Raw genomic sequence first — 26,847 nt, 5'->3', positions numbered from 1 at the left:
TGCGTGTTTATATACGGGAGTTTCAAAAGTCTCCAAAGAGATTACAAGTCGAAGTTGTTTATAATCTGGTTCTATTGTGTATGAGATACATCTTGGAGATAAACCGGTAGTATACTAGATTAACCAAGTTTTGATACCCTCGAGAGACATTTGGCTCCATTATTTCATTTAAAACATGGTTGTGTGTGCGGTCGCACAGAGTCTGGAGACTATTCCTTTATTTTTTTTAAAAAAAAAACAAGTCTCCTGCCGACCTTACTAGCAAATGAACAGTAAGGTGCAGTCTCAATGGATCTCAAGGGCAAATCCCATGTTCGTTTTTTCAGTCCCTGGTAAACCTTGTGATGATTCTTTCGTCCTTTGAAGTTTGTTGTAGTGCAAGCAGAAAAGAGCAAATTTTTAGCAGAAATTTAGCTAGTGTTTAATGAAGGATGGTTTTCTGCATATACAGTCCACCAAATTTAAAATGGATGGGGATGCATAAATTTCATCAAGCAATGAAACTTTTTTTGATATAATCGAATAACTTAATCTGTGTTAAGGGTGAACACCGCCAGATTCCAGGTATCATTTGTTTTCTGAACCCATACTTGAAATATAAGAATTTTTAGATTCAACTCGAAACATGAAATCGAAGTGAAAGTATGCGTTTTAAGAAACTCTAAAAATCAATTTCACAGTAGGAATAATATAGTTCATCAACTTCCAGTTATGTCAGCTCAATCTCTAGGAAATACTCACAAGGTTAGGCCGCGTGTGTGCTTTGTAGTTTGCGCATGCGTGTATGGGTATTGTGTTTCGAAAAAATGGTTAGAATTTTAAAACATTAAAAATGATTAGTAGTTTGAAGTGCTGAAAATCATAACTCATAAATACCTCATAAATCTCACTTTTTCTGTGAAATACGATTTCTGAATCAAAATATTTTCCTTGGTCTCACATTTATTTTTTGATACACAGTAGCAAACTCATGTCCGATTCAGCTTATTTTTATTTGCAAGAACAGGCAGAGTCGAACTCGGCTGAACATAGTAATCCGTCCTCCTTCAGATCAAACAACAATAGCAGTTAGCACATAGTAAAAGCTAGCGTAACCCGAACGCCCCGGGCCAGACCAGACCCATCACGCACCGCCGGCTCGCCGCGGCCACGCGCGCACGTGCCCATGGCGCGAGACGACACCGACGGGCCACCGTCGTCATCGCCGTGGTCCTTGGGCCTGTCGCCTAAGATAGCGGCGGCGGTCCTCCGCCGCCTCCCGTCCCACGTCGATCGTGTTCCCTTCGCCGCCGTCTGCCGGCCGTGGCTCGCAGCTACGAAGCACCACCCCCGGCCGCCGCTGCCGTGGCTCGCGCTCCCAGACGGCACCTTCTTCAGCTTCCCGAGCTCCGCCGCATAGCTGCTCGTCGACGGCGTCGGCGGCGACGGGTACCTGCTCGCGAACCCGTTCTCCGGCGACACCGTGCGGCTCCCGGGGTTGTCCCGCGTCCGCTTCGTCGTCGTCGCGGACGGCGCACGCCGCTCCCTTGGCGCGGCATCGCGGACGACTGGAGAGCCCCCTTCGGGACGACCGTGCGCAAGTTGTTCATGATCCCGGGCAGCGAGGTCGTCGCCACCATGATCGGCGACTGGTAATATCGGCGCGGGTGCGCTCCGGCGAGCCACCGCATGCAGCGGAGGCGGCGTCTCTGCGTCGAACCGGTGATAGGGGGTGGACGGTAAACGAAATGACGACCGGGGTGGACGCTATTTGAAATACCGTCGGCCCCCTGGGTACCTGCCAGCCGTTGGATCGAGCACGTGCGGTCCAGATCGTGCAAGGTTTGCAAAGGCAGAGACTCGGTCGTCGTCGTCGATCGGGTCTCGCGGGCGCGGGAGGTAGGTCGTGGGCGCCATGCCGGAGGCCAGACGCTGGCCGGCCGGTGGGAGCGCTATGCAGCACGCCGGCGGTGAATGGGCTCGCTGGCGAGTGTCCGCCGGTTGACGACGCAGGATACCTCGCCGGCCGGCGCTTCATCGTTTCAGAGAAGCTCGCCCGATCAGGTGAGTTCCGGGCAAAGCGTCCGTGGGCAATGCAAGAAGATGGCCGGCTTCGGCAGGTGCACGCCGCCGGGCTGCGACTGCCACGGCGACGACGTACGATGAGAAAGGCCGGTGGGTGCCTTCGTCAAGCTCGTAACCAAGTGCGCCGTGGCGTGGGCGTCGGGCCCGCCGGCGGCTCCCGCGGGCACCATGGCGCGCGTCACTGCACCGTCATCCACGGCTTTTGTAGTACTTTCAAGTTTGAAGGTGATTTCAAGCTAAGTAAGGGGTGTTTTCTTCCGGTGACTTATTTTTAGCACGTGTCACATCGAATGTTTAGATACTAATTAGGAGTATTAAACGTAGACTATTTACAAAACTTATTACATAAGTGGAGGCTAAACGGCGAGACGAATCTATTAAGCCTAATTAAGCCTAATTAACCCATCATGAGCAAATGTTTACTGTAGCAACACATTGTCAAATCATGGACTAATTAGGCTTAATAGATTCGTCTTGCCGTTTAGCCTCGACTTATGTAATGGGTTTTGTAAATAGTCTACGTTTAATACTCCTAATTAGTTTCTAAACATTCGATGTGACGAGTGCTAAAAATAAGTCAGTGGAAGAAAATAGGACCTAAGTTGTATGGTCGACAACTACACGAGTTGGAGTATTTGGCGTTGAAGGTTAGAAGAGAGAAGTGTTTGTGAGAATTTGCATTACACCCCTGTTTATTTATGCATCACATGGAAGTTGCCCGCCCAAATAATTTACATTATTGTAGCAAAAAGTTTTGAAGAAATTCTCGCATCGATCATGAATACACTTCATGTGCCATGGCATACTAAATTTCTTTTTTGTCTGATAGAAAAAATTTCTAATTTAGATTTTTTTTTGCATCCATACAACACAACACCGGGGTGTTTTTAAAAGCCTTGTACCACTTAGGGCCTATTTGGTTGAGCTGTGGTTTTTGAAAAAGCTGCTGTAAGACTGTGGGTTGTGAAAAAGCTATTGTGGGAAAGCACTCGTGGAAAAACCACAAGGCCGTTTGGTTGATCTGTTGTGGCTTTTGAATAAACTGTCGAGTGGACCCTGCATGTCATCCAAAGTCCACCCCAGTCAACTCTCTCCCTCTCTCACCAACAAGCAGGTCCCGCACGTCAGCCCTTTCTTCTTCCTCCTGCTGGCCAATCCACCCCAGGCGAAGCTCACGCCCACGGTGGAGCCCGCACCCCCAGCGGAGCCCACACTCCAGGCGACAGTCACCGCGACGGAGCTTCTGCTGGCTCGCGCTCACCGGCTTCCTCTATTGCTGCTCGAGAGCCCACATGCAACGGAGATGCAAACGGAAAAAGAAGAAGAAAAAGAACGAACCGGTATCTTTCATAATCAATGGCAGGTGGGCAAACCCAAAAACAGCTAAAAGCAGGGGAAGGTGTTTTTGGTTTTGTATTAGAGCAAAAGCAACTTTTGGCCTAAAGTATCTGTGACTTTTAGGACCTTTGATTGCCTTTTGAATTTTGCAAAAGCAAAAGTAGGTTGGAAAGTCCAACCAAAAGGAGCCTTATTTTATGGAAATAAATTAGATCTGATTTTATGGGGCGTCTATATAACTATACAAGATTTATGGCTCAAATTAGATCTAATTTTATATATGCTAGTAAAACAACCAAGTGGAAGTAACAAGAATTATAATTTCTAAAATTTTGTTATAGTACGAACTACTGTTATTTTAATACGAACTAGATGCATGCAATTAAGAAAATGTGTAAGTAGGCAATAAAAAGTGCAATGAGCATCCTAAAAGGCCAATCTTGGCACAAATGTAAGACGTGCTAAAGCCCTTTAAAACTCATGTGCTTTAATTTAAATTTTCAGTTAAAAATGGCATATATACGTTATTAGTATATAAAGTGAATTTCATGCTCTGACCAATTTGTTTATCTTTCAACACCCTCCCTCAGTCTCAAACGTGGAAAATAGAAACCGCCTCACACATGGAAGCAGAAGTTACTCGAAATCATTTTATTTAATGGTTACACCCATCGAAATATCGGCTCCGATTATAGTGTGATATTAAGTTGCATGCACTAATCACGTATAAAAATATAAATTGATGAAAAAAGATTGACCATTCACTCGTACTTCAATGTATCTCACTCGCAGTAGCTTGTCATGGTGGGGAAGAGCCACGTCGCCTGCGCGGGCCCGTCATCCTGCACCGAAATCTCGGCTCACCATGAGCCGCCGCCGCACCATGAGCAGGTCGCCGCCGTCGGAGGGGACGAGGTAGCGGACCGTAGCGGCAATCGGGCAGCGCCGGTCGCCCTCGACGACGCGCTCGACGCGGGAGACGAACGGCTCGCCGGTGCCGACGTCGAACGCGAGGAGGTCCTCGCCGGCGGTGACGGCGTAGAGCCTGCCGCCGAAGAGCACAAGGTCGTCGTACCGCCGCCACCGTTCGCCCGCGCTGTGCGACCACGAGGAGGTCTCTCCAGCGAGCAGAGCGCGACCTTGGCGAGGTGCTCGCCGCCATAGAAGGCCGCGATGAAGCCGCCGTCCGGGCACATCACCAGCTTCCGCGCGGCCATGGCCTCGTCGTCCTTCCACTGCGTCGTCACCGCTCGGAGGCTCGGGGCGGGCTCGTTGACGATCTCGACGGGCCCCTCGTGGGCGCGTACACCGTGGAAGCTCGGGAGCAGCCTCGTCTTCCCGGTGAAGGGGCTCGTCAGGCAGAACAGGCCGCCGTCGTCGTGGAAGAGGAGCCAGTCGTCGCACGCCGCGCCGAGGAAGCCGGCGGCCTTCTTGTCGGGGAGGCTGGACGTGAGCTCCGGGAACCTGAACATCCTCCCGTTCGGGAACACGAGGTACGCCATGGCCGCAGGCGCCACTGTGGCCACGGTGGGGGCACGCGCCCGAGGTCGCCGGCGCAAATGTTGCCGCGACGAGGCACACCAGTCGCGGCAGAGCTCGCTGAGACTGAGACGGTCTTTGCGGGAACGGAGCCGGCGCAGGACGAGGCCGAGCACGTCGGAAGGATTCGCAGTAGTTGATGATTATTGGTACTTGTATTAATTCATGATCTTTATTACCTAGGGAAGAGCCATGTCGCCGGCACCATTGCAAAGCTCCAACGGCGGCAGGAGCGGGTAAGTCTTCCCGTCCCCCATGTTGTAGGAGCCGAAGCTGTCAGAGCAGCCACGGGGGAACGCGTCGTCGTCCAAGAAGTGGATCCGGTTCCCCGGCAGCTCGTACGCCAACACGCGCCGGGCAAGAGTGCACCACCGGCCGACGAAGAGTGCGGTGTCGTCGCCGACGCTCGTCACCTCCGACCACCGCGCTGTGACGAGGTTGGCCTTGAACACGTGCGAACTTGGTCGCGCCGTCTCCCGTGACCGCTCTGTGGATCATCAGCAGCCTGCCGCCGGACACGAACAGGTACTGCGTCGCCGGTGGTGGCGCCTTCTTGCGCCGTCTCGCCGGCACAGCGTGGGAGGCCTTGATGACGCGCCTGGCCCAGGCCACCGTCGGCTCGCCGGTGCGGCCGTCCTCGCCGGTAGGCATGGCGAAGAGCTCGCCGGTGTCCTCGACGGCGCACACCTTGCCGTCGTAGAACGCGATGTCCGTGATCCCCCTCCACGCATCGTGGCCGCTGACCACCCAGGAGGAGCCCGCGCCGGCGCGGCACATCGCGATCTTGCCGAGCCGCCCGTCGCCGACCACGGCGGCGACGACTCGGCCGCCCGGGCACATGACAAGCTTGCGCACGGTCGTCCCGGTGGGGGCTCTCAAGTCGTCGGTGATGCCGCGCCACGCGAGCGCCGTGCCGTCCCCGACGTCGAAGCGGACGCGGGACAGGCCCGGGAGTCGCACGGTGTCCCCGGAGAACGGGTTCGCGAGCAGGTACCCGTCGCCGCCGGCGTCGCCTACGCCGTCGAAGAGCAGCCAGTCGTCGCAGGAGCCCAGGTACCCCGCGGTGACGTCAGGGAAGCGGAGTGCGGCGGTCTTTTCTACAATCATATAGCTACTTGGTACTTGCCATTGTTTTCATAGGATCTGTGTTTATTTTCTCATATGTAAATAATAAGAAGGTAGCAACAAGGGGATTTCAATCTACTGTTTTCATCAGGCACAAATACTATTCTCAATTAATCAAAAGAACTGTTATTGTTTAGGCAAAGTACTATCTCAATTAGGCAAAAACACTATCTCAATCAAGTAAAAGAATTGTCACCACTCACGCAAAGTATTATCTCAATTAGGACAAAAAGGTTCCGTTCTGAATTGGGCAAAGCACTGTTGTCAACCACACAATGGCACAAAGGCGAGCCTAAAGATTTTATTTATAGGCAACTTAATTATGTTAAATCAACAAGCAGTTCAATCATTTTTAGTTTAGCGTTTCTGTGTCTTAGTTTGAGCATTTTTCCACATTACGATGATTTGCCATTTTTTCTTACTGAATCATTTTTTGTGAGCGCCATTTTATAGGCAACTGATGCCAAATCAACAAGCAAATTACTTATTTCAGCTAGCCATTTTTGTATTTTGATTTTGCAATTCGTGGGATCTAGTGATCTGCCATTTTTTATACTGATTCCATTCCTGCTTGGTGCAAAGCAGCTCACACAAAGCCAATGAGAATGCAGCCCATCCATGCCTTTGATGCTAGAGGATGAGGCGTGAAGATTTTTTTTTTGTGTATGTTTAGATGGCATGCTCACAATTTTTCAAAACTTATGAGGTTCCCATAAAGTTGCTTACTGTAACTGTTGTGTTGAATTACTAGCATAGCATATGAAATGCTAGGAATTAAGTTGCTTGGGACACTGGCATGCTGGGCTCCGCACGCATCAAAAAATTCCTATGTGGGCAAAAATGTTGTCTAATAGCATTTTTTGCCATAAATATGTCTAAAATAAAACCAAAACACAAAATGCTTGATTTCTGCTGTTTTTAGTTTATGATGATGCTTGTCATGAACTCATCTTTGGATCAATCTAGCTGGCCTTGTTTAGTTGCCAAAATTTGGAGTGTCAAAATTATTGTGCCAGCACTGTAGCATACTGTAGCGTTTCGTTTGTATTTGTGAATTATTATCCAAACATTGACTAATTAGGCTTAAAAGATTCGTCTCGCAAAGTACAACAAAACTGTGCAATTAGTTTTTAATTTCATCTACATTTAGTACTCCATGCATGTACCGCAAGTTTGATGTGATGGGGAATCTTCTTTTTGCATAGTGCCAAAGTTGAAAGTTGGGGGTGAACTAAACAAGGGCCTAGTGGGATACTTCTTTGTACGATATCAGTGGATGGTGCTTCGGGAGGTGGCTATGTCCTGATGATACCATAATTCCCGTACAAAGTTTGTTGATTCTCCTTTTCTCTGTCGACGTGCAATCGCATGGTTTCAGGTCGAGTTTTTGCCTTATGCGATCCATTATTGTTTCAGTAGTTCAACAAGCTTATTAGCAAATGCTGCTGAGTTTCTTTCTGTTTGGTTATGTCCTTACATTTGCTTATTTGGAATTTTGCAGGATCAACAATAAGGTGGTGTAGTTGATGAAGCACAACCCTTCATGGGATCTGGTCCATTTGGTTAGTCAAGTTTCTTGTTGGAAATTGAGAAAGACATATTTTTTTCATTTGTTTTTTTATTGCTTTTAATCCTATCTAGCCTCATAGGACTAACTAGAAATGCTACATCAATGTGCTTCTGCAGTCTTGCTAAAGACATTTGATCAAAGGTCGAAACTATCTCGTTGATGTCAATATGTCTACTTCTTTTCTGCACGCAAATTATAGTGATCTTTTTAAATTTACTGGGTGATGCTGAAAGTCCTGAAGGAAAACGTGAATTGACAGGTTGATGGCTAATCCTGATACTCTAATGCTCACTTTGTGCTATATTTTCCATTTATACGACATCTTGGTTAATTATTGTATTAGACCCATGATTAATTGGGCAATCAGCCATCATGTTTCATGCTACTTAAGGAAAATAAAGCATCTAGCCACCACTACATTGCGATTATAATACACAACTATCACACACAGACTGTTATGAGTTCCCCTAGGATTTTTGCATCCTTGCTTCTGAATTTACATTCAAGATAGTGAGGAAATCTGTTGAAATAAATGGCACAGCATATTTTTCATTAGGCAATAATATGGTTTCGTTAGGTTATAATATGGTTTTCATTAGGCAATAGCATGGTTTCATTAGGCAGTGACATGGTTTTTTGTTAGTTAATGTTGTTACTTCTAGCTACTCCAAAGTATTATTCTTAGGTCAATCACTGTTATTAGTTAGGCAAAGTAATACTTTTAGTTAGGGAATTTTTTAGCTACGAACAAGCAAACCAATGCATTTGCCTAGGCAATTGGTGACGAACTTTTATTTTTGGAGTGTCTCTGCTTATTATTATGACACACAAGTTCTTCACCTCATCCAACATATTTCTTTTGTTTGTTTGCCATTTTATTATGTGTTGGACGCTGATATGGTCCTCTTTTTTCTCATTGTATGGCAGGTCCTGAAAGGAGCTCGTCACATATGCAAATATGCAAGTATGTGCATTTGTGATAATATGCTGTTAGTTTTTCTTCTCTGAGATGCTTTGTGCAGCACCATGAGTCATGTTCAGTTTTGCCTGTGATGTATTTTTGGATTTAGGGGAGGGGTGGAGGCTATCTGTTTGTGTAAATAGCCTATTATAAACCCCAATTTTTGCATATCAGGTTGATGTATTTTCACACGAAAGTCTGCCTGTGCCTTCTGTTTTGGTCCTGCGCAGTTTATTTTGCTGCTGTATGTTTCTAGGTGGTTCAATTTGTGTGCGGGTGAAAGGCCAAACCTGCTTTTCTTTTCTAGCACCGCGGCACAGGTGAAAGGCCAAAAGGGGGAAGCAATTTCCATTAAATAATCGTAAACTAGACTTGCCGTAAATTAGCCGCGTCCTTTTTTTATTCTGAGTTTTATTCTCAGATTCTATCCGAGGGGTTTGTAATGTGGGAATGACTAAGACAAGTTAGGCGAGCCAAGAAGATTAAGCAACCTCAAAACAAATTTTTCATTTGAGGTTTGGACATATATAAATCTCGAGTTTTTGTCAAAACAAACATTATAGAAATTGAAATTGACACATGCCAAGGAACAAGACATTTCATGATAGATAAGGATTGCACTACATAATTTCATATTTGGTTCACAAGAGATAATCTGCCTCAATATACGATTCTGCCATCATCCTTCTAATCCCAGAGACATAAACTGAACGCAGACATCTTTCAGTGCCTTGCAGTAGTGTTGATCAGCCAAGGCGAGCGTCGTCTCCACCGTGTTCCCGTCGAGGCTCCTGCACAGGATGCTCTCACATACCAGCTTCAGCCGCTCCACGCCGTATCGATCCGCCGCCTCAAGGAGATGCCTCACCATCTCCTTGCAGTCATCTCCTTCCAGGTCACCAGGGAGCACCAACACATCCGTGTACACGAAACGGATCAGAGCTCCGAACACCAACGGTTGCACGTCGTCGATGGCGATGCGCTCCATCCCCTTCTCCTTCATCCCTCCGTAGAGCTCCGCCATGAACACCGGCGACCGCGTCGCGAGCACGACCTTGTGTGCACGGAACACCTCTCCTCCGACCTGGAACGCGATGTCCGCCAGGTCCTGCTGATCCAGCAGGTCGCCGAGATGCTTCGACAGGTCCGGCGGCGGCGCCCTGAGCCGGCGCGGAGGCGGAGCGACGGCCTCGCCGGCGGCGACGACGACATCGACGACGCACTCGATCGTGAGGCGGTCGCCGCGCAGGTACGGCGACGCCTCGAGCTCGGCCCGCGGCATGAACGCGCGGGCGCCGCGCTTGCCCTTGCACTTCTTGTGCGCCGCCGAGTAGTCGAAGACGACGGGCGCCGCAGCGCGGTGCACGGAGCGCGACAGCCCCGTGGCGCGGTCGAGCAGGCGGAGGTCGAAGCGCGCCCACGCCCTCGCGCTGTTGGTTGTGATCTTGAGGAACGCCGACACGTGCGCGCGGTGCGGCGGCGAGAAGCCGCCGGGGTAGAAGCGCACGGACCACCGGTAGCCGCCGACGACGAAGGCGCCGGACCGGACGTACTCGCCCGGGGAGAGGCCTTTGATGAGTCTGTAGCCGATGATCTCGAACTGGTGCACGCCGCGGACGGTGGGCGGCGGCGCCGTGTACGTTCAATTGGACGCTTTTCTTGGTTCAATTTTTACAGAAAAGTTCATGGTGTTTTTCTGAATTTTTACAAAAGCGCACGAGTACATGATGTTCTTCGTGATATCAAGCCCAAGCACCAGCAGGACACGTCTGCACAGTGCACATTGAAGTGGATGAAACTGAATGGGCACACCCCCGCGTCGTCCCCGCTGGATGACACGGGCGGCGCCCGCGACCTTGGCCTTCGCCGTCCCCTCCCTCTCCTCCCCTCCCCTCCCCTGTCGCCGCTGGAGGGGCTGCCGAAAGCCCGCGGGGGCCCCTAGGATGGTGGCAGCGGGGCATCTTCCTCACTCGGGCTGTGCGCGCCAGTACTAGGCGGGGATTGTGCGGAGTAGCTCCGTCGGCCAGGATGACGGTGGCAGTGAGGGGCGGCGGATCCGGCACCCTGGTGGCTGAATCCGGCCATCCCGGTGCCTGATTTGCGCGGAGAAGGGGGCTGCAGGCCTGCGAAGGCCTCGGGCAAGCGGCACGGCATGCAGTGGCAAGAGGCCCAGATCCGCCACCCCAGGCCCATCCCGGCGCGACGAGAGTAGGCTGCGGCCATGGAGGCCTTCCTGGCGTTGGCGAGGAGAAGGCCACGACTGGTGGAGGAGCTGGATGTGCTACTGCTCAGCAAAGGCGAGCAACGAGGGCGGCGATGGTGGGGAGCCGCCGAAAGAACGGTCGGGAGGCGACTGATGATGAGGACGACGAGAAGGCCGACAACATGGAGCACGCTCTGGCGTTGGCCGCTGCTGCCGAGGCCGCTGTGGCTGCAGCGGAGGTGGTGGCTAGGGTGGTCCGACTGGCAGCGCCCTGACGCCTATCCTGGGAGGAGGCCGCTCTGGGCGCGGTGCTGCGGATGACGACAGCGACAGCAGCATGGCGGCTGCCCTAGACAACGGTGCTGCGATAGCCGGAGTCAGCATCGTGGGGCATGTCATGTGTGGTGGCAGCGGCGCATCGGACCGGCGACGGGCACATGCGCGAAGTGTTGAGCGGCGCGGCTCGCGAAGGCCGGCTCCGGGCGTGGAGATGAGGTAGCACCACGCAGGGGAAGGAGTGGACCGGCCAGCGATGGTGGCCGGTCCAGCGCGTGGCTACGTGACAGTGGCCAAGTGGGGCGAGCGACATGCCGGGACACAGCAGCTTCTGTGCCTTCAATGGCGGCCACGTGGTGCTGCGACCGGGGTGGCCTGTGCAAGGTGTGCCAGCGACGCCTAGAGGCGCAGCAAGGACACCTGGCGTAGGGGCACGCTGGCGGCACCGAGGTCAGGCTACGGGCATCGTTGGGCCACCTCTCCTCGGTTTGAGGAGTTTGCAGAGGTGGCGATGGAAGATGAAGGTGGCGGAGCTCTGGTGGAGGCTCGCGCGGCGTGGAGGAGGCTGTGAGGTGTAGGGGTCTGGTGTGCTGCGTGGAGACGCGGCGGTGAGCAAGCGGAGGTGGAGACACAGCGGCATGGTGGGTGGATGTGCGGCGGCAACGCCGCCTCAGATGGGTTGCCGTGATGATGGTTTGGGAGTGCCGAGCTGTGAGCGTGCAGTAAGAGTTGGGATGCTCCGGACGAAAGCCCTCGTCGGCGTTTGCTAGCGGAGATGATGGTGACACCCTAGGGCATCGTTCTCCCTGTTGGGGACGTCATGTCTGAGCTACAACCTTGCTGCACGAGGTCCTCTAGGTGAAAACCCTGTCCAGATCCTGGACGAGCGACGGCGGCGCCATTGGCGTAGTGCCCTCCTTGGAGGCGTCATCTCTAGAGACCCATCTCAGTTCGTGCCATTGCTGGTCCATTTGTCATGGGTGGCCGTAGCTGGTGGCAGCATTCCCACCGCGTGGAAAGCTAGATGGGTATTGAGGAGGCCATGTGGAGGCGTTCGCAGATATGGCGGTGGTCAGGGGTTGTCGCATGGTTGTCGGCTTGGTGGCTTGCAGCGGACCGCGGTGGCTGGCGTTGTTTGGCAACGGTTAGAGTGGCGTGGGACTGCGTTGGAAGACGGCGCTTGTGGCAACGACATCGTGGGACAACTAGGCTTACAGCGGACCGCGACGGGTTGATCAGCTTGGCTGGGCTACCCGGTGCGGTACATCATCGCAAGGCGGTGCAAGCGACTTCTCTAGTTTGCTAACTCGACGGTGGAGGCTTTTGTGTGGGTGAAGCAACAAGGCGAAGTCGACCTACGGCGGCGGCTTGGTTGATCGATGGGGATCTGGTAGAGGGGGGCAATATTGCTCACCACTCTGATGGTAACAAAAGAAACGGATCCATGACGTGGAGTACTGTGGCGGGCGAGGCAGGTCCCCGCGTGCGGTGTTTCTTCGAGGCGACGAGAGCGAGGTGGAGTCCAACGGCGGATGTGGCGAGACTCCCGCACGTTGTGTTATCGTGGTGGCGATTGCGAGGCAGCCTGCGAGAGGTATGGATTCAGTGGTATCACCCCATCAGGTGGAGCGTGGTGTTGCAGCGACACTACGGCAGAGGGTCCTGCATGGCGGTGGCTTTCTCGGTGCGGTGCAGTCTGTTTCTATCGGTTCCCCATCAACATAGGGCCACGCCTGGAGGTTTCGACAAATATATGAGCGTGAATGTTGGTGGGTGCCATCGTGGTGAGTGGAGTGAGGAGGCCGCGTTGACGTCCCAATCCAACCGGTCGGGTGTGGCATTTTTGAGTTTGAGTGGTGACCCGTGTTAATGTCCCAATCCAACCGGGCAAGTCTTTTTGTTTTCCTTTCCTTTTCTTTTCCTGCATATAGCCTCCCAGGATTGTAATCTTGTATATTCTGCTGTATCAATTAAACACGCACTATCCTGTGTGCGTGGTTCTTTAAAAAAAAATAGTTGAAGCCTGAAGCAAGGGCTGTTCGCACTACAGTTACATTTCCTTATTTTTCTTAGGACAGGGAAACAGGCATAGCATGTTGTTCGCATTAAAATTTCTTCAATTTTTTTAATGCATTGTCGGCATCGCAACCAAGCAATATTGCTGTTGGCATCACAAACAAGCATTATTTTCTTAGGACTGGGAATGAAACATCACAAGAAGATATTGATCGTACGCCAACTAGCAATATCCGCACCTGAACTCTGAATCGAAATCGAGCAGGATTAATGTACACAACCATAGTCCGCAGCTAGCCACATGTTGTAGTTCTTACTTCCCTAGAAGATCACATTGCCCAAAATTTGTTCAATACGGTCCAAGTATTTCACCAGGACTAGAGGAATGACTCGCCGATCTCAAATATTTTGGCACAAATATCATGCATTACTGGTCGATCTTTGGGTAGTTCCATAGAACATGAGAGGGCAACTTCAACCAATGGTATCAGATAGCCCTGTAGTGTTGATGATGCAAATGCACGGTCTCCCTCCTGGCACATGTAGGGATCTAAAACCTCAGGAAGTCCATTTGGATATGCTGAGCTCACCAGCTTGTGAAGGTTCATGCCATCGATGAACATTGTATCAGTGGGTCGCTTTCCGGTGAGCATTTCTAGCAGCAACACACCGAAACTGTACACATCACACCCAGTTGAGATTTTATACCCCATTCCGTACTCTGCACACGCAACTATTCCATGTTACATCTCAAAAGAATAAAACTATTCCATGTTAACAAAAAGAAAAATATCATGTCATGAAACATAAAGCAAAGGTGGACTCACCAGGTGCGATATATCCAATAGTTCCTCCTATAGCAACAAAACCTTCTGGACTACTGAGACCCAAAGATAGAAACTTTGCAGATCCAAAATCACCAACTCGAGCCGTCATATCGTAATCCAAAAGAACATTAGCTGGCTTCAAATCGCAGTGAACTAGAGGTGGTGTGAGTTGGTTGTGCATGTAGTCCAAAGCCGAAGCAACATCCATAGCTATTCTTATCCTCTGACCCAAGCTTAAACCTCTCTTGGGGCTGTTTTGGTATAACTTTGGGTGCACCCACATGTCCAAGCTTCCATTAGCCATGAAATCAAAAACTATAGCTTTGAACTCGTTGTTATCCAAGTCCACTGTTGAGCATAAGGTCACTGGTTTCATAAGATTGCGATGCCGGGTGTTTCTGAGCACTTCACATTCCATAAGGAAGTTGTTTAGTGAACCATGCTCGTCAAGATGGAACACTTTGATGGCCACGAGATCTGTCTCAAACTCAAATCTGCCAATGTAGATAGAACTAGTGCGGCTTGAGCTGATCTTGTTGACAGGAGAGAGCCAATTGGTAGCCTTGAGGATGTCACCATAGGATACCTTCTTCATGGTCCCCTTGTAAATTGATGCTGTGTGTGTTCTTTTCTTCAGAAGTGTGATCATACAGCTTAAGAACGAGAAAAAGGCAATAGCGATTGGTGGAGCTACTATTAGCAATAAGCGAGTGTTGATGAGGTGCCTTTTCTTCAGTACTGTTGATGTTGTGGGGCAAATCGGCAATGCAAACATGGAGACACTTGCACATAGCTTAGTGTTGCCATACAAATCTACTACACTGCCATTACGGAAGTAGCCACTGGTCGGAACAGGCCCCTCAAAGTTGTTGAAAGATAAATCAAGGTCCTCCAATGCAGTGAAACTATTGAAAAAATCTGGAATTTGTCCTGTTATGCTGTTATGAGAAAGATCAATCTGCTGGATGGCTTTCAGGTTCATGAAAGATTGAGGAATAACGCCATCCAGCTGGTTGTTTTCCATGTGGAGAAAGGAGAGAACGAGACATTGGCCTAACGAAAGAGGAATTTTTCCAGACAACTGATTGTATGAAATATTTAGAATGGCAAGATTGATCATACCAGTTTGTTGTGGTATTGATCCAATAAGATCGTTTCTCGACAAGTCCAAACTCACAAGGGTAGTTATATTTAGCAGTTGAGTTGGTATGTGTCCCTCAAGATTGTTAACAGACAAGTTCAGCATGGTCAATTGCTTGCACTGTCCTAAACTTGCCGGTATGTTTCCACTCAAACTGTTGCTATCAAGATTAAGCTGGGATAACCGCCGAAGGTTACCTACTGCAGGTGTGATTTGACCGGACAATTTGTTCTGGGATAATCTTAGAACTACCAGGTTTCTAAGATTCCAAATGCTTGAAGGAATTTCTCCGGAGATTGAGTTTCTGGAGAGATCGATCATTTGTAACTTTGATGAATTAGCTAGTGATGCCGGAATGGATCCTGTAAGGTTATTCTGGCTCAAGTCAAGGCGAACGAGGGATGAGATGTTATAAAGCTGGGATGGGACTTGCCCCAGTAGGTTGTTTCCACGTAAAACCAGCAAGCTAAGGTTCTTAATTTGACTTAGGGTTTCTGGAATCGATCCACCTAAGTTGTTTGAATCAAGGTATATTCCAATAAGGGAAGAAACATTTCCTAGCGATGCAGGTATGCTTCCTAAAAGGTTGTTCCCTGAGAGGCTGAGATTTTGCAGAGCTACCATACTATGAAAATCTGGAATAGGCCCAGAGAATAAATTCCATCCAAGATTAACAAAGGCAAGTTGAGACGATCCATTGAACAGACTAGCAGGTATCATCCCTGATAATCTGTTCACTGCCAGGTCTAGCCTAGTGAGTGATGAGCTAGTTGCCAAGGAATGGGGTATACCTCCACTGAGATTGTTATTTGCAAGGATGAGCGCAGTGAGTGATGAGCTAGTTGCCAAGGAATAGGGGATACCTCCACTGAGGATGTTGTCTGCAAGGTTGACATAGCTGAGAGACCTACTTGTGTTACCTAGTGACTCTGGGATCTTACCTTCAAGCATGTTACTTGCAAGAATCAGATCCTGGAGTTTAGGAAGTGTGGCCAACTCCTCAGGGATGGGTCCGCTGAATGAATTATGTCCAAGCTCTAACTGTGTTATTGAAGTAAGGTTAGCAAGAGAAGATGGTAATTGCCCAGACAGCCGTAGTGAGTTCAGCTTCAGTGCAACAACGCGGAATGGATGAGCCTTACCACACATGACCCCATTCCAGCGGCAGAAGTGGAGGTCTTTGCGCCATGAGCTCAAGGCACCAAGGGGATCGACGATGCCTAGCTTGAAGTTGAGGAGGGCATGCCTGTCGATCTCGGATTTGTTGGTCGATCCTGCAGCTAGGATTGGAAAAGGATTGGACAGGAAGATGAGTAGGTAAGACACGAGAAGGAAGATGAGTACATGATGATCCATCTCTCCACGCCTGAGAAGTGTTTTTTTTTCCTTTTCTTTTTTGGTATCCCGTGGTGTGTAGGCTCCGCTATTAATCATTGGTTGCCAGTACTGAAAATTATGCAGTCTTGGACTAAATGCTGACTTGCTCTGCAGACCAGTTGGGGTGACCCATAGGTGGATGACAAGTGCCACGAGAAAGAAACAAAGATGTGTAAGAAAAATGTGGTCCATGGAATTTTCTCTGCTCTGCTTGCCAGCAGTGCACTATTCAACCAAGAGTTTCGGTGAACTTTGATATTTTCAGATAGTTCTGTTTAAAGAATAATTGCATACATGTTTACCAGGAATAGTAAGCAGTAATTAGTAGTCAAGATAGTGATAGGAAGGAAAGCTACACGTTCCAGTTATAGAAAGGAATAAAGCTTGAACGGAAATTTTTAGATCTTTGGACTCCAAAACATGGCGACTTAGAAGCATGATATACTACTACTTCAGTTCCAAATTAAAAGGTGGTTTTAGCTTTGTCCTAAATTAAACTTATCTAACTTTGACAAAATTTATAGAAAAAATATATTAGTATTTACAATATCAAATAAATACACAATGAAAATATATTTCAAAGTCTACTAGTGAAACTAGTTTGGTGTTATAGATATTTGAGCATTTTTTCTATAAATTTGGTTAAACTTCTTTTAGAACAAAGCTAAAATGACTTATAATATGGAACCGGCCCTTTTGACTGAGGGGGTGTTTGGTTCCTCTGACTTATTTTTAGCACCCGTCACATCGAATGTTTAGATACTAATTAGGAGTATTAAACGTAGACTATTTACAAAACCCATTACATAAGTGGAGGCTAAACGGCGAGACGAATCTATTAAACCTAATTAGTCCATGATTTGACAATGTATTGCTACAGTAAACATTTGCTAATGATGGATTAATTAGGCTTAATAGATTCGTCTCGCCGTTTAGCCTCCACTTATGTAATGGGTTTTGTAAATAGTCTACGTTTAATACTCCTAATTAGTATCTAAACATTCGATATGACACGTGCTAAAAATAAGCAAAGGGAACCAAACGCCCCCTGAATGTAATAACCACAATATCGCTTTTAAACATTTTCACCCCAAAATCATAGAGTTAATTGCGCAGCACCGATGTCACCAAAACTACACGATAAAGTTTCACTTGAAGTAATTTTGGCAATTTTCTAGAGCTACAAATCCTTTTGCTAATGTCCAACAATCATAACACAGCAAATTTAGATGCTCAAACTAGAAAATAGCACGTGTTGCCACGCCACTTAGCCCAGCCTATTAGTCCCGGTGGACTTGTTATGGACTTTAGACCATTCTTTGGGAATGGTCTAAAGCCCATGTGTTGGAAAGCTGCTTGGAAAGCATATGTTGAGGTAAATTTTAGAAACCATCTGTTGTTACATCGTACTACCTTGAACTTAACTACAAGTTGGCTCCCCTCTCCTCAAGGTCATCACTCCTGAGGCTGCTACTGTTTAAGCATGCTAACTCAATTGTTGTGTTGCGATATATCATCTGCCTTGTTTTTTTAAGTTTAATGCAGTGCCAAGCCATACTTGATTAGTCTCTGAATAACAATATACGGATACTGTTCTTTTAATGCAGTGTCAAGCCATATTTGACATTCTTGTGATGAATTCACTCCTGTAAATCCTGGTTAACCAGTTTATTGGAATCCTCCAACTTAGCATCCACGATAACCAGTTTATGAGTCCATATCAATTTTAATACTTTGTTGTTACATTTTGGAGGATTATACCTATGTACTCTCTAGCAGTTTGGAAGTTATCTATCCCTCCTAGAACTCATACATCATCTCAAGATGAACAAGCAGCAATTTATCAATAAAAGAACAATTTCTGATAAAACATTTCTGATCTGTTTGGAATGAAAAGCATGCATCATTCGTTCTTTGAAATTTTGCGTCGCAGCTCAGGTTTGGCCCTTTTTTTTTCTGAACTTTGTTATACAGATATTGGCTAGGATTTCAAATTCATGGCCCTCTGGTGGATCAGTGATAGAGAAAAAAAAATAGCTCTTATGTGTACGGTCACTTCATGTTGGAGCATATGGAAGCTAAGAAATGCTATTCGTTGTCAGGGGCTGGTGTGGAGAAACATGAAAAGATTCACGCAAAGGATATTCTGTGGCCAACAAATGGATCATTTTATATTTATAGTATCTCTCTATTGGTGGATAAGATGCTTGATGTTCCTCACCTCGGGTGGACTGACAGTGGAAGCAATGCTCAAATGAAGACGTGCAGATGCCATATATATCAACCAAAAATCAGAGTGATTTTCAGGGGAATTTATCAACTTTGTTCTTTGTAATTAGCGGTTGAACCGTTGAAATCCTGTTTTCCATTGCCTTTTGAATGCAAGAGAAAATCATCTAGGAGGGAGAAAAAACATCATACACAACAGATACAATCAGGCCTGTAATTTTGATTTATATTTCTCGTCATATGCCAAAACAGGTGTGTTAATCGATTTTCAGGGAGAAAACTATCGAGATATAAAATTGACGACTATGGATAACCAACAAACCTTCAGAAGTAGTTCAATGGTTTACCTTTTGTCCACTTGATGCTTCCAGATCAGCGTAAATTTGTCCTTGAATTTTGTCACCACACCTGTGGAGAGTCGCCCATATCGAACAAGTACTGGTTCAGCACTAAACTGTACTGGGATAACAAGAACAAGCAAAAGGGCATCGCAATCATGCGTGAAATCACAGGAACAAGAACTGGGAAAGCGAACACGAGAAGGAATTGGTAGGGATAGCAGCTGCATCTGCAATCACTGAGTTGGAGAACAGGTTCACGGAATCTACCCGACACAGACGTCGCCAGCAGGGAGACGACAAGCTCTGACGAAACTGAATGGCCATCCTCATTCAAACATTGGTGATCCTGACAACGACTGCCGCGGCCGTGGTTCCGGCAGCCGCGTGGGTTGCCGCCGTGCAGGAGCCAATGCGGTGGCACCTGTGGCCCGCGAAGGACATTCCCGGCCTCCGCGCGAGCTCAAGCCGCGGCTGCCCGCTCATCTCGAGTCCCCGGCTGCCGACGAAGCTTGCGCCGGAAGCCTTTGCGGAGGGAGCCAGAGAGGAACGGATCGGAGCGCTTGTGCTGGGGCTTGAGAGGGTGACGTCGGAGCTTCCCGATTCCGGCCGGGAGCACGGCGGCGGCGGCGGCCTTCCGTGGACAGCTAGCCAGGAAGACATACCAAGACGGGGGGCAATTTGCAAAATATTTGGATCGCGATCCAGGTGCCTATTTGTAAAGGGGTAATTTGTAAATAATCGGATCGCGAATATCCAAATTAGGAGGTTGTTTGTAAAAACCCGGGAGGTAATTTGCGAATAACCGGATCGCGACGATTCCTCGCGATCCAAATCGTGGGGGTATTTGCAACGAACAGGGGCTGTTCCGCAAAACATTCGGTGCCGGCGGCAATGGCATCCGGCGGCGCTGCGCTGCGCTGCCGCCCGCCGACTGCCGCTGGCCTTGCCGACGTCCGTCCCGCGCTCCCCTCTACCGATTCCACGCTCCCTGACGCTTCCTCCGGCCCGCAGAGCGTCCCCCGTAGAGAAGAACTAGCGGCAGCGCCGGCGGTGGCGCGGACTGGCGTCAGCTCGGCAATGGCCAGAGAAGCTGAGAATCCATGGAGGCTATAGCTCACCGAGGAGATGCTCTGATGCGGGCTATGAACTCCGTAATCATGCAGGCAATGTGCCACGATGGTGATGCCAATTGCGAATGCCATCATCTCCGCTTGTCCGTGCGATTTGGACGTCTGCGCGCTACATGTTCGATGCTTTGCCTTAAAGGGGGGATACTCTCGAAATATTGGTAGGTTCGTGAAATTTACTCAAAAGCATTGCATCATTCGCCCTCTGATTCTTGTGTTATAGAGGTCATACTATATCATTTTGTTTTTTGAACTTTCTCATGCAGACAATGTCTAGGATTTCGGATACATGACCCTTGGGTGGAAGTTCAGAACTGCTATTTTGTTTTCAAGGCCACACATGAACCAAGAATGATTCATGGGATGGGATACTCTGCTGCCGCAGACGAATTGAGCCAGGCAACTCTGAACCTGAATGGCGTGTTCATTTCGTCAGCCAAGAGCAACCAGAGCAAGTCAGCTTCTTTTGCAGCGGTTGAGCAACTTCAATTGATGCCGTCCGCACCAAATATGGCCGATCCTGTTGCACTTTCTTCAGGGGCAGCAGCATTTTAGCTGCTTCTCTTTGCGTGGCAAATACATGCAGGTCCTGTTTTCCTATCTATATCAACATTCCGATTTGATAATTGTATTCTAGTGGTTATATCGGTTAATACGCAACAGCTGCTAAAAAAACAACAGAACCTTTTATGCTAGGTCCAACAATGCAGTAAAATCCATGTTCCAAAACATGGTATTAGTTCTCCCAGGTGATGTTCGTTATCAAGGTTACCCAACGGGGTCGCAATTCTAGACCAACGTAAAACAAGTTCCAAAATCAAAACATTTGACTAAGGTGCCACCGTGCCAGATTGTTTACCCCACTGTGATATTTCCTTTGGTGCGTAAACAGATGGTACACAGATTGCGCAAAAACGGTGTGTACTTCGTTAACGTAAACAACCAGTACAAAGGAACAGCTGCAGCCTCCATCAGTAGTCATCGCCTCTGGAAATCACCTCTTTGCAGGTCGGCCGGAGTAGGATGGTGTGCTCAAACTGCGAGACGTAGCTCCCTCTCACATCGCACAGGGGAGGGTACGGCTGTGGACAAAAAGGAAGACGGTGAATAACCACGACAGTGACGGGGGTTGGACGATGGGGTGGAGATGGAGTTGTTCATCTACCTGGATGATACCATTATCGCAGAGATTTTTCAGAGCCATGAGGTACTTAGTCTCGCCGAGGCGGTCCAAGTACCGGCGGCAGAAGGCGAGCGTTCCAAAGTTGTTGTTGATGGTCCCAAGTAGTTGCTTAGCCTTTGCTAACCGCAAAGGCACATGTCCAACGTCAAAGTTCTTCATGTAATGGCTGCATTCCAAGTCCTCCCTGACAAATCCCTTTCCTGCAAACATCATGAAGCATATCAAGTTTTGAAGCCTTGTCCTGAGTAGGGACAATAATTTATGCTGTACAGCCAAGGGTCATTCTACTTATATAAGTGACCAAGTGACTCTTTTTTGGCAAAACAAATATGACATATATGACACTACTCATATATATTTCTATCTGTGAGTTCAAGCTGCAAAAGAGTAACATACCAGTAGATCCAAAAGTTTCAATGGCATAGAACTCCCCCTCCTCCATTTTTGTTTGTTCTCCACCTTTCACTATCGGAACTGATTTCCCAGCATGGATTTGATATGGCCCAATGCTATGTCCATTGAGGTTTCGAACACTTTTTACTATCACACAAGCAAAAAAGTAGTTTGAATTATCAGTTCCTTTTTCACTTTACATTATTTTCGCAGATTGTAAAATCAGAAGCTGTATCTGACTGCTTTACATTACCTTGGAAAACTTTTCCATTGATTTCAACCTCATATGACTCCATTACTTCTTGGATTGCAGCACCAACATCACAAAGCCGTGCATCTATTCCAGCTTCCTGAAATGAAGTAATCACATCATTATTGATGTTCAATGCATGCATGCTATAACAGAAGAAACAATTTCAGATAACCACATATACCAGACCACTAACAGGAGAAATTCAAATTATTCTAGACAAATTATACATTAGCACCTAGAGAGATGCCTACACATACTATAATTATATAGTGGAAATCAGTATCCAAAGAATACATGAATGTGTTACACTTGGGCAAAAGAACACACTTTTGTAAAATCAAGCAGAGCACTACAGGAAAATGGCATGAACAGCGCCTACAGAGTGCAGAGAAACAAGTCAAAATTACCTTGATCCCAGTATTTGTGGCATCTCTCGTTGCTTGAAGCAGTGGATCATACATAGGATTGAATGCAATGGTAAATGCACAATCAACAATGTACCCTGGAACAAATACAAAGTTAGCGTTTGCAATTAAAATAGAATGACAAATTGACCAGGAACCACCACAGGTAGTCCAACAAATAACCAAATACAATAAAATAGAGCAAAACAATTGACGGACCATCTATATGTGTTCCAAAATCCAGCTTCATCACATCATCATATTGTAGTACAGTTTTGTCACCCGCATTTGGAGTCCAGTGAGCTGCAACCCTAAGAATTGCATTTTTCTTCCATCAATTAATGAAGACTCAGAAAACAATAGAAATATATCAAACTAACTGAAAACTATAGAACACAATACCAATTCAAGGAGCATCCAGTTGGAAAGGCAATGCCAGCCTGCAGTCCATTCTCCTTAATAAGTTTCCGGACCATGTTTTCCAATGTTTCACATAGATCAACCATTAACATTCCAGGCTTTATGATGCTCCTCATATATTTCCGCACCTAGCAAATAAGAATATACACTGTAGAATTGCAACCAACAACATATAGATTATAGAACAAAACTGCGCTGCAAATAAATTGCAGAGTATATTTTAAACCTGTCTATGAACTTCTGCTGCTCGGCGAACAGAGTTGTACATTGGCTTTTGCAGTCGTTCCAGCTCCCTCTTTTCCTCGCTAGTTGTTCTCCATAAATTACTGAATAGTACAGATTTGTAAGTATTTACCAGTAGTTCATTATAATAGTTCAGAACTGCCAAACTTAAAAAGATGGAACAAAATCTTTTCTCCCCAATACATTCCAGATGTAAAGGATTTGATACGACAATAGACCCAGCATATGCTCACATGGCACATGGGATAGTTTAATTCAATGGAACTTCAACTACTGGTGATAGACTTGCACTTACTCATCCTTATATTGTTGGATTTCACCCTCAGGAAAGTCATCTGAAGGGAAAAGCTCGTCGACAGGTATTGATGGAGGATCTGTCTGCTGAAGGGGGTCCTTCTTCTTTCTATGGAAGACACGAATCATCCTTGTCAAATGAAAACGACCAAACAAGAAAAGTATGGTTCAACTCAACAGCAGAACTCACTTGGATTTGTTTTTCTTCTTTTTCTTCTTTACAGCTTCTGAAGAATACCCATTTCAAAAGACAGTTGTTAGACTAACCTCACCCCAAATGCTAGATATTACAGAATAAGCTTCAGCTTTATATGAGAAATTTGGCAAAGAGAACATGCAAGGCAGAGTTGTCACCTGGTGCTCCATCTTGAGATGGACCATCAGCTTGTGCTTCATCATCATCATCCTCTGGTGGTGAGGACTTAGATGCAAGAACTGCACTAGTGCTACTTGCAACTTTGTCCTGTTTAATCAGATTCTCCTGCAAAAGAAAAATGGATGCTTATTACTATGAAATAAAAACTACAGCAAAGCAAGGGTAACGCAAGAGAAATATGCCATATAATAATCCACAACCCATGTAACAGTAATAGTTGTTATATTCAAGTCTTCTAATCATTTGCCCTCAAAAAAAGTCTTCTAATCATTTCGCTTTCAAATTGAGTTCTGGAAAAGCTACCCACATTCTCTAGTCAAAAGTTCAGTGACCATTATTAGGAAATTTTGGTCATTACTTAAAATGGCAAATTCAGATAAAGCATAATAGCAACATGGAACAAATGAATAGGCAAATAATGCATTAAACATGTGTATGCAGGAACAACAGCCAGTTGTCATGACTAGAACAGGACCAACTCTGTAAACAGAATAATCCCCCAGTTCTCAAATAGATGCCAAAGAAAATGCACTCTCCTTTTTGTAGAAACAGCTTAAGTGATTCATTGCATGGGGCATGGAAAACAAAGGAACTGCTGCAGCTACTTACTTTTATTTCATCATTTTGTCCAACATGCAATGCCTCCATCTCCTTGGTTGCTGCACCAACCGCAGCCATACTGTATACTTTTAAAGCAGGTTCAAACCTGAATGTGCAGAATCAATAAAACCGTATGCGCCAAAGTATCACAACTGTATGAAAACCTTTGTTGAATTCGTTTTTTTTCATTTGTTTGTTTACCTAGCAAGTTTTGGCAATCAGCTGGCAAGCTAGATGAGAGACAGCATAGTGGATATCACTTCAGGAAAGGGACATTCAAGCTAATATACTTAATACAGAGCCAGCTGCCTCATCTGAAGTTTAGTGCGAGTATTATAGAACTTATACAAGTTATACTCTACAGCTAGCTTGTATCAGCAACCAATTCTAACTGAACAATAGCGTATCCATTTGGATAAACTTGCAAGATCCACTAGTGAAGCAGCTCCAGTGGAGCAAAAGCACTTTATAAAATCGCTTGGCAAATCGGCTTCACCTGAGTCATGAAACAGAGGATTGTACTGGAATTACCTGTACTACCTCTGTTTGACTCGTGTTACACAAATGAATTGTTTGTTCAACTAGCCAACTAGGTTCATAGATGCGATACACCGCATCCCAATTACTGATATACGTTATGTCAATATACCACAAATATTCATTATCAACAGATATATCCTAAAAACGAAACAAGGTCCACCTGATGCTACATTCACAATTGCGCGATTTGAGGAAAAACATGCAGTCATGCAGCTGCGTCACACACCATGTACATACATCAATCAAATTCACATCCCGTTCCAGAGCATCACACGGCACAGACACCAATTGGATTTGCAATCACGCGGGGGCCTACCTCGGAATCGGCCAGTTCCCCGCAGGCAGCGAGCGAGTCGTCCGGGGCGGGCAGCTCCCACCCAGTAACCTCCGACGGCCTCAGTTACTGTGCAGCTTGGGGATTTCGTGGGCGGGCGACGGGACCCAGCAGGTGACGGGCGCGGGAGACAAAAGGAGGGCGACGGCCCCCCTCCCCTGGAACGGCGGCGGCGGGGCCAGCTGGTGGGCGGCGGTGGCCAAACCCTAGTCGTCCCTGAGGCGGGACGGGAGGGGGCGCGGAGGGTGGGGGACAGGGGAGAGAAGGGAGTCGGCTGTTTTGTCCCCATGGCACAGGTGTGTAATTACCTTGCAACTACGTGGGGGAAGTCGAGGAGCAGGGTTTTTCCTTTTTCAGAATTCTATTTCGGAATATCCACTTTTATTATTTACTCTTTCTTTTTCTCTTTCGATTTTTTATTTAAAATGTTTTTGTGTTTTGTTTCTAAAATTATCAAGGTTTGGATAATAACATCCGAAGTTATGTTTTTTACTTTTTTATATATTTTAATACTACTAGGTACAGATATAGTACAAAGATACGTGCCGCACCAGTCACATACTTACTTACATGGCACCACGCGTACGATCGCGGAAAATGGTGGAGATTGGAAAAACTGTAGAAAACTAGGCACGTACGGACTTGAACGGTTGTTTCCAGTCGCATACATTTGATGTGACTGTCTGATCATTCAACACGCAGAAAATGGATGGTACCATTAATCCAGCACAATCGTCAAATAGACACTGAACTGTAGGCGCATACGGCACCGACTGTGCTACCAGATACTACCGCTCATTTCCATAAAAGGAATTTTCCTCATAACTGGAGATGCTTTAGTGAAAAACTTAGACACGCAAGAACTGAAAGGTCCTGCAGTGTCGCCATCGAAATCTCAATTTGTCCACGAGATTTCATGGTTTGTAGCGCGCGAAATTCAACATGGAAATCTGTCCCAAAGTGCAGCTGCATGCATGTTAAATACGATGGCATGAATACAAGTCCATCTGAATTTTTGGTTGCTGTCACAATCGCTTGACAAGTCCTTGCCTGCACACTACCTATACATAGCCGACAGACAGATCAACCTTTGTAGGATGATCAAATAATGGATCAATGTAGGTAGGCCTGTTACATGATCCGAGCTATTTCTCCCGAGCTTTTTTTAATTAGAATGACCAACAAATACTCAATTGGCAGAGGGCTTGCTAATCTAATATTAAAATTTCCAAAGGATAAACACAGAGAAAATAAAAAAACAATATAAAGGATGCCATAGTCACAAATGAATCTATATACCTTATATAAGTAGAATCCGCTACAAATGACACTACTAGTAGCGGACGTTAGTATGGACCATTACTAATAAGCATAGAGGTCGCAACGGATCATTACTAACACCCGTTACACAAATGACTCGATATTAGTAAGAGGCTTTATATTGACGCCAATTACAAATGTCATTGTTAACGGACACCAACTACGACCATTACTAATGTGTCCGTCATCGGTAACAGTCAGTCTTTATTGACACCCGTTACCTTTTTTCTACTCCAAGTTACAAGCCGAGCCTCCCATTCGAATTCGACAAGTCCAAACGGTTTCATCTTCCACGGGATCTAACTTTTGATAGGGTTGAGTTAAATTTTGATAGGGTTCCACTGTTTTTACTA

The 26,847-nt window shown here is 47.0% G+C and overlaps 4 protein-coding genes, 1 long non-coding RNA gene and 1 pseudogene across 7 annotated transcripts; 1 reads left to right on the top strand and 5 right to left on the bottom strand.

Moving 5' to 3' along the window:
* Positions 1-4,118: 4,118 nt before the first annotated feature.
* Positions 4,119-4,909, bottom strand: LOC117861702 (uncharacterized). The gene has a single exon (XM_034745256.2). It carries the CDS (start codon positions 4,902-4,904, stop codon positions 4,263-4,265), a length of 642 nt encoding a protein of 213 aa, XP_034601147.1. The 5' UTR covers positions 4,905-4,909; the 3' UTR covers positions 4,119-4,262.
* A 200-nt stretch (positions 4,910-5,109) lies between these two features.
* Positions 5,110-6,048, bottom strand: LOC140223168 (uncharacterized; annotated as a pseudogene).
* Positions 6,049-9,276: 3,228 nt separating this feature from the next.
* On the bottom strand, positions 9,277-10,820 carry LOC117861701 (BTB/POZ and MATH domain-containing protein 3). The gene is made up of 3 exons (XM_034745255.1): positions 10,721-10,820; positions 9,787-10,166; positions 9,277-9,705 (listed from the first exon to the last, which is right to left on the bottom strand). Exons 1-3 carry the CDS (start codon positions 10,818-10,820, stop codon positions 9,277-9,279), a joined length of 909 nt encoding a protein of 302 aa, XP_034601146.1.
* A 2,420-nt stretch (positions 10,821-13,240) lies between these two features.
* On the bottom strand, positions 13,241-16,943 carry LOC117859893 (uncharacterized). 2 transcript variants are annotated; one of them, XM_034743089.2, is made up of 3 exons: positions 16,203-16,943; positions 13,920-16,101; positions 13,241-13,813 (listed from the first exon to the last, which is right to left on the bottom strand). In XM_034743089.2, the coding sequence occupies exons 1-3, from the start codon at positions 16,215-16,217 to the stop codon at positions 13,470-13,472; spliced, it is 2,541 nt and encodes an 846-aa protein (XP_034598980.1). In that variant the 5' UTR covers positions 16,218-16,943; the 3' UTR covers positions 13,241-13,469. The 2 variants fall into 2 exon arrangements, with proteins under 2 accessions (XP_034598980.1, XP_034598979.1); XM_034743088.2 differs by having other exon boundaries at positions 13,920-16,942.
* Positions 16,944-19,415: 2,472 nt separating this feature from the next.
* On the top strand, positions 19,416-20,761 carry LOC117861185 (uncharacterized). Its single transcript, XR_004641713.2, has 2 exons — positions 19,416-20,295; positions 20,401-20,761. It is a non-coding gene; the product is annotated as an uncharacterized lncRNA (long non-coding RNA).
* Positions 20,762-20,839: 78 nt separating this feature from the next.
* On the bottom strand, positions 20,840-25,478 carry LOC117861184 (methionine aminopeptidase 2B). 2 transcript variants are annotated; one of them, XM_072294413.1, is made up of 13 exons: positions 25,157-25,478; positions 24,310-24,359; positions 23,679-23,805; positions 23,515-23,551; positions 23,326-23,433; positions 23,014-23,113; positions 22,770-22,915; positions 22,587-22,678; positions 22,371-22,465; positions 21,964-22,060; positions 21,714-21,857; positions 21,300-21,517; positions 20,840-21,216 (listed from the first exon to the last, which is right to left on the bottom strand). In XM_072294413.1, the coding sequence occupies exons 1-13, from the start codon at positions 25,461-25,463 to the stop codon at positions 21,106-21,108; spliced, it is 1,632 nt and encodes a 543-aa protein (XP_072150514.1). In that variant the 5' UTR covers positions 25,464-25,478; the 3' UTR covers positions 20,840-21,105. The 2 variants fall into 2 exon arrangements, with proteins under 2 accessions (XP_072150514.1, XP_034600590.1); XM_034744699.2 differs by having other exon boundaries at positions 24,310-24,406; positions 25,157-25,296.
* Between the last annotated feature and the right edge of the window lie 1,369 nt (positions 25,479-26,847).

The sequence above is a fragment of the Setaria viridis genome, chromosome 6, assembly GCF_005286985.2.
Source record: "Setaria viridis chromosome 6, Setaria_viridis_v4.0, whole genome shotgun sequence".
Classification (NCBI taxonomy): Eukaryota; Viridiplantae; Streptophyta; class Magnoliopsida; order Poales; family Poaceae; genus Setaria; species Setaria viridis.
The sequence above is the reverse complement of the archived record's forward strand: the minus strand, read 5'-3'. Positions and strand labels throughout refer to the sequence as shown.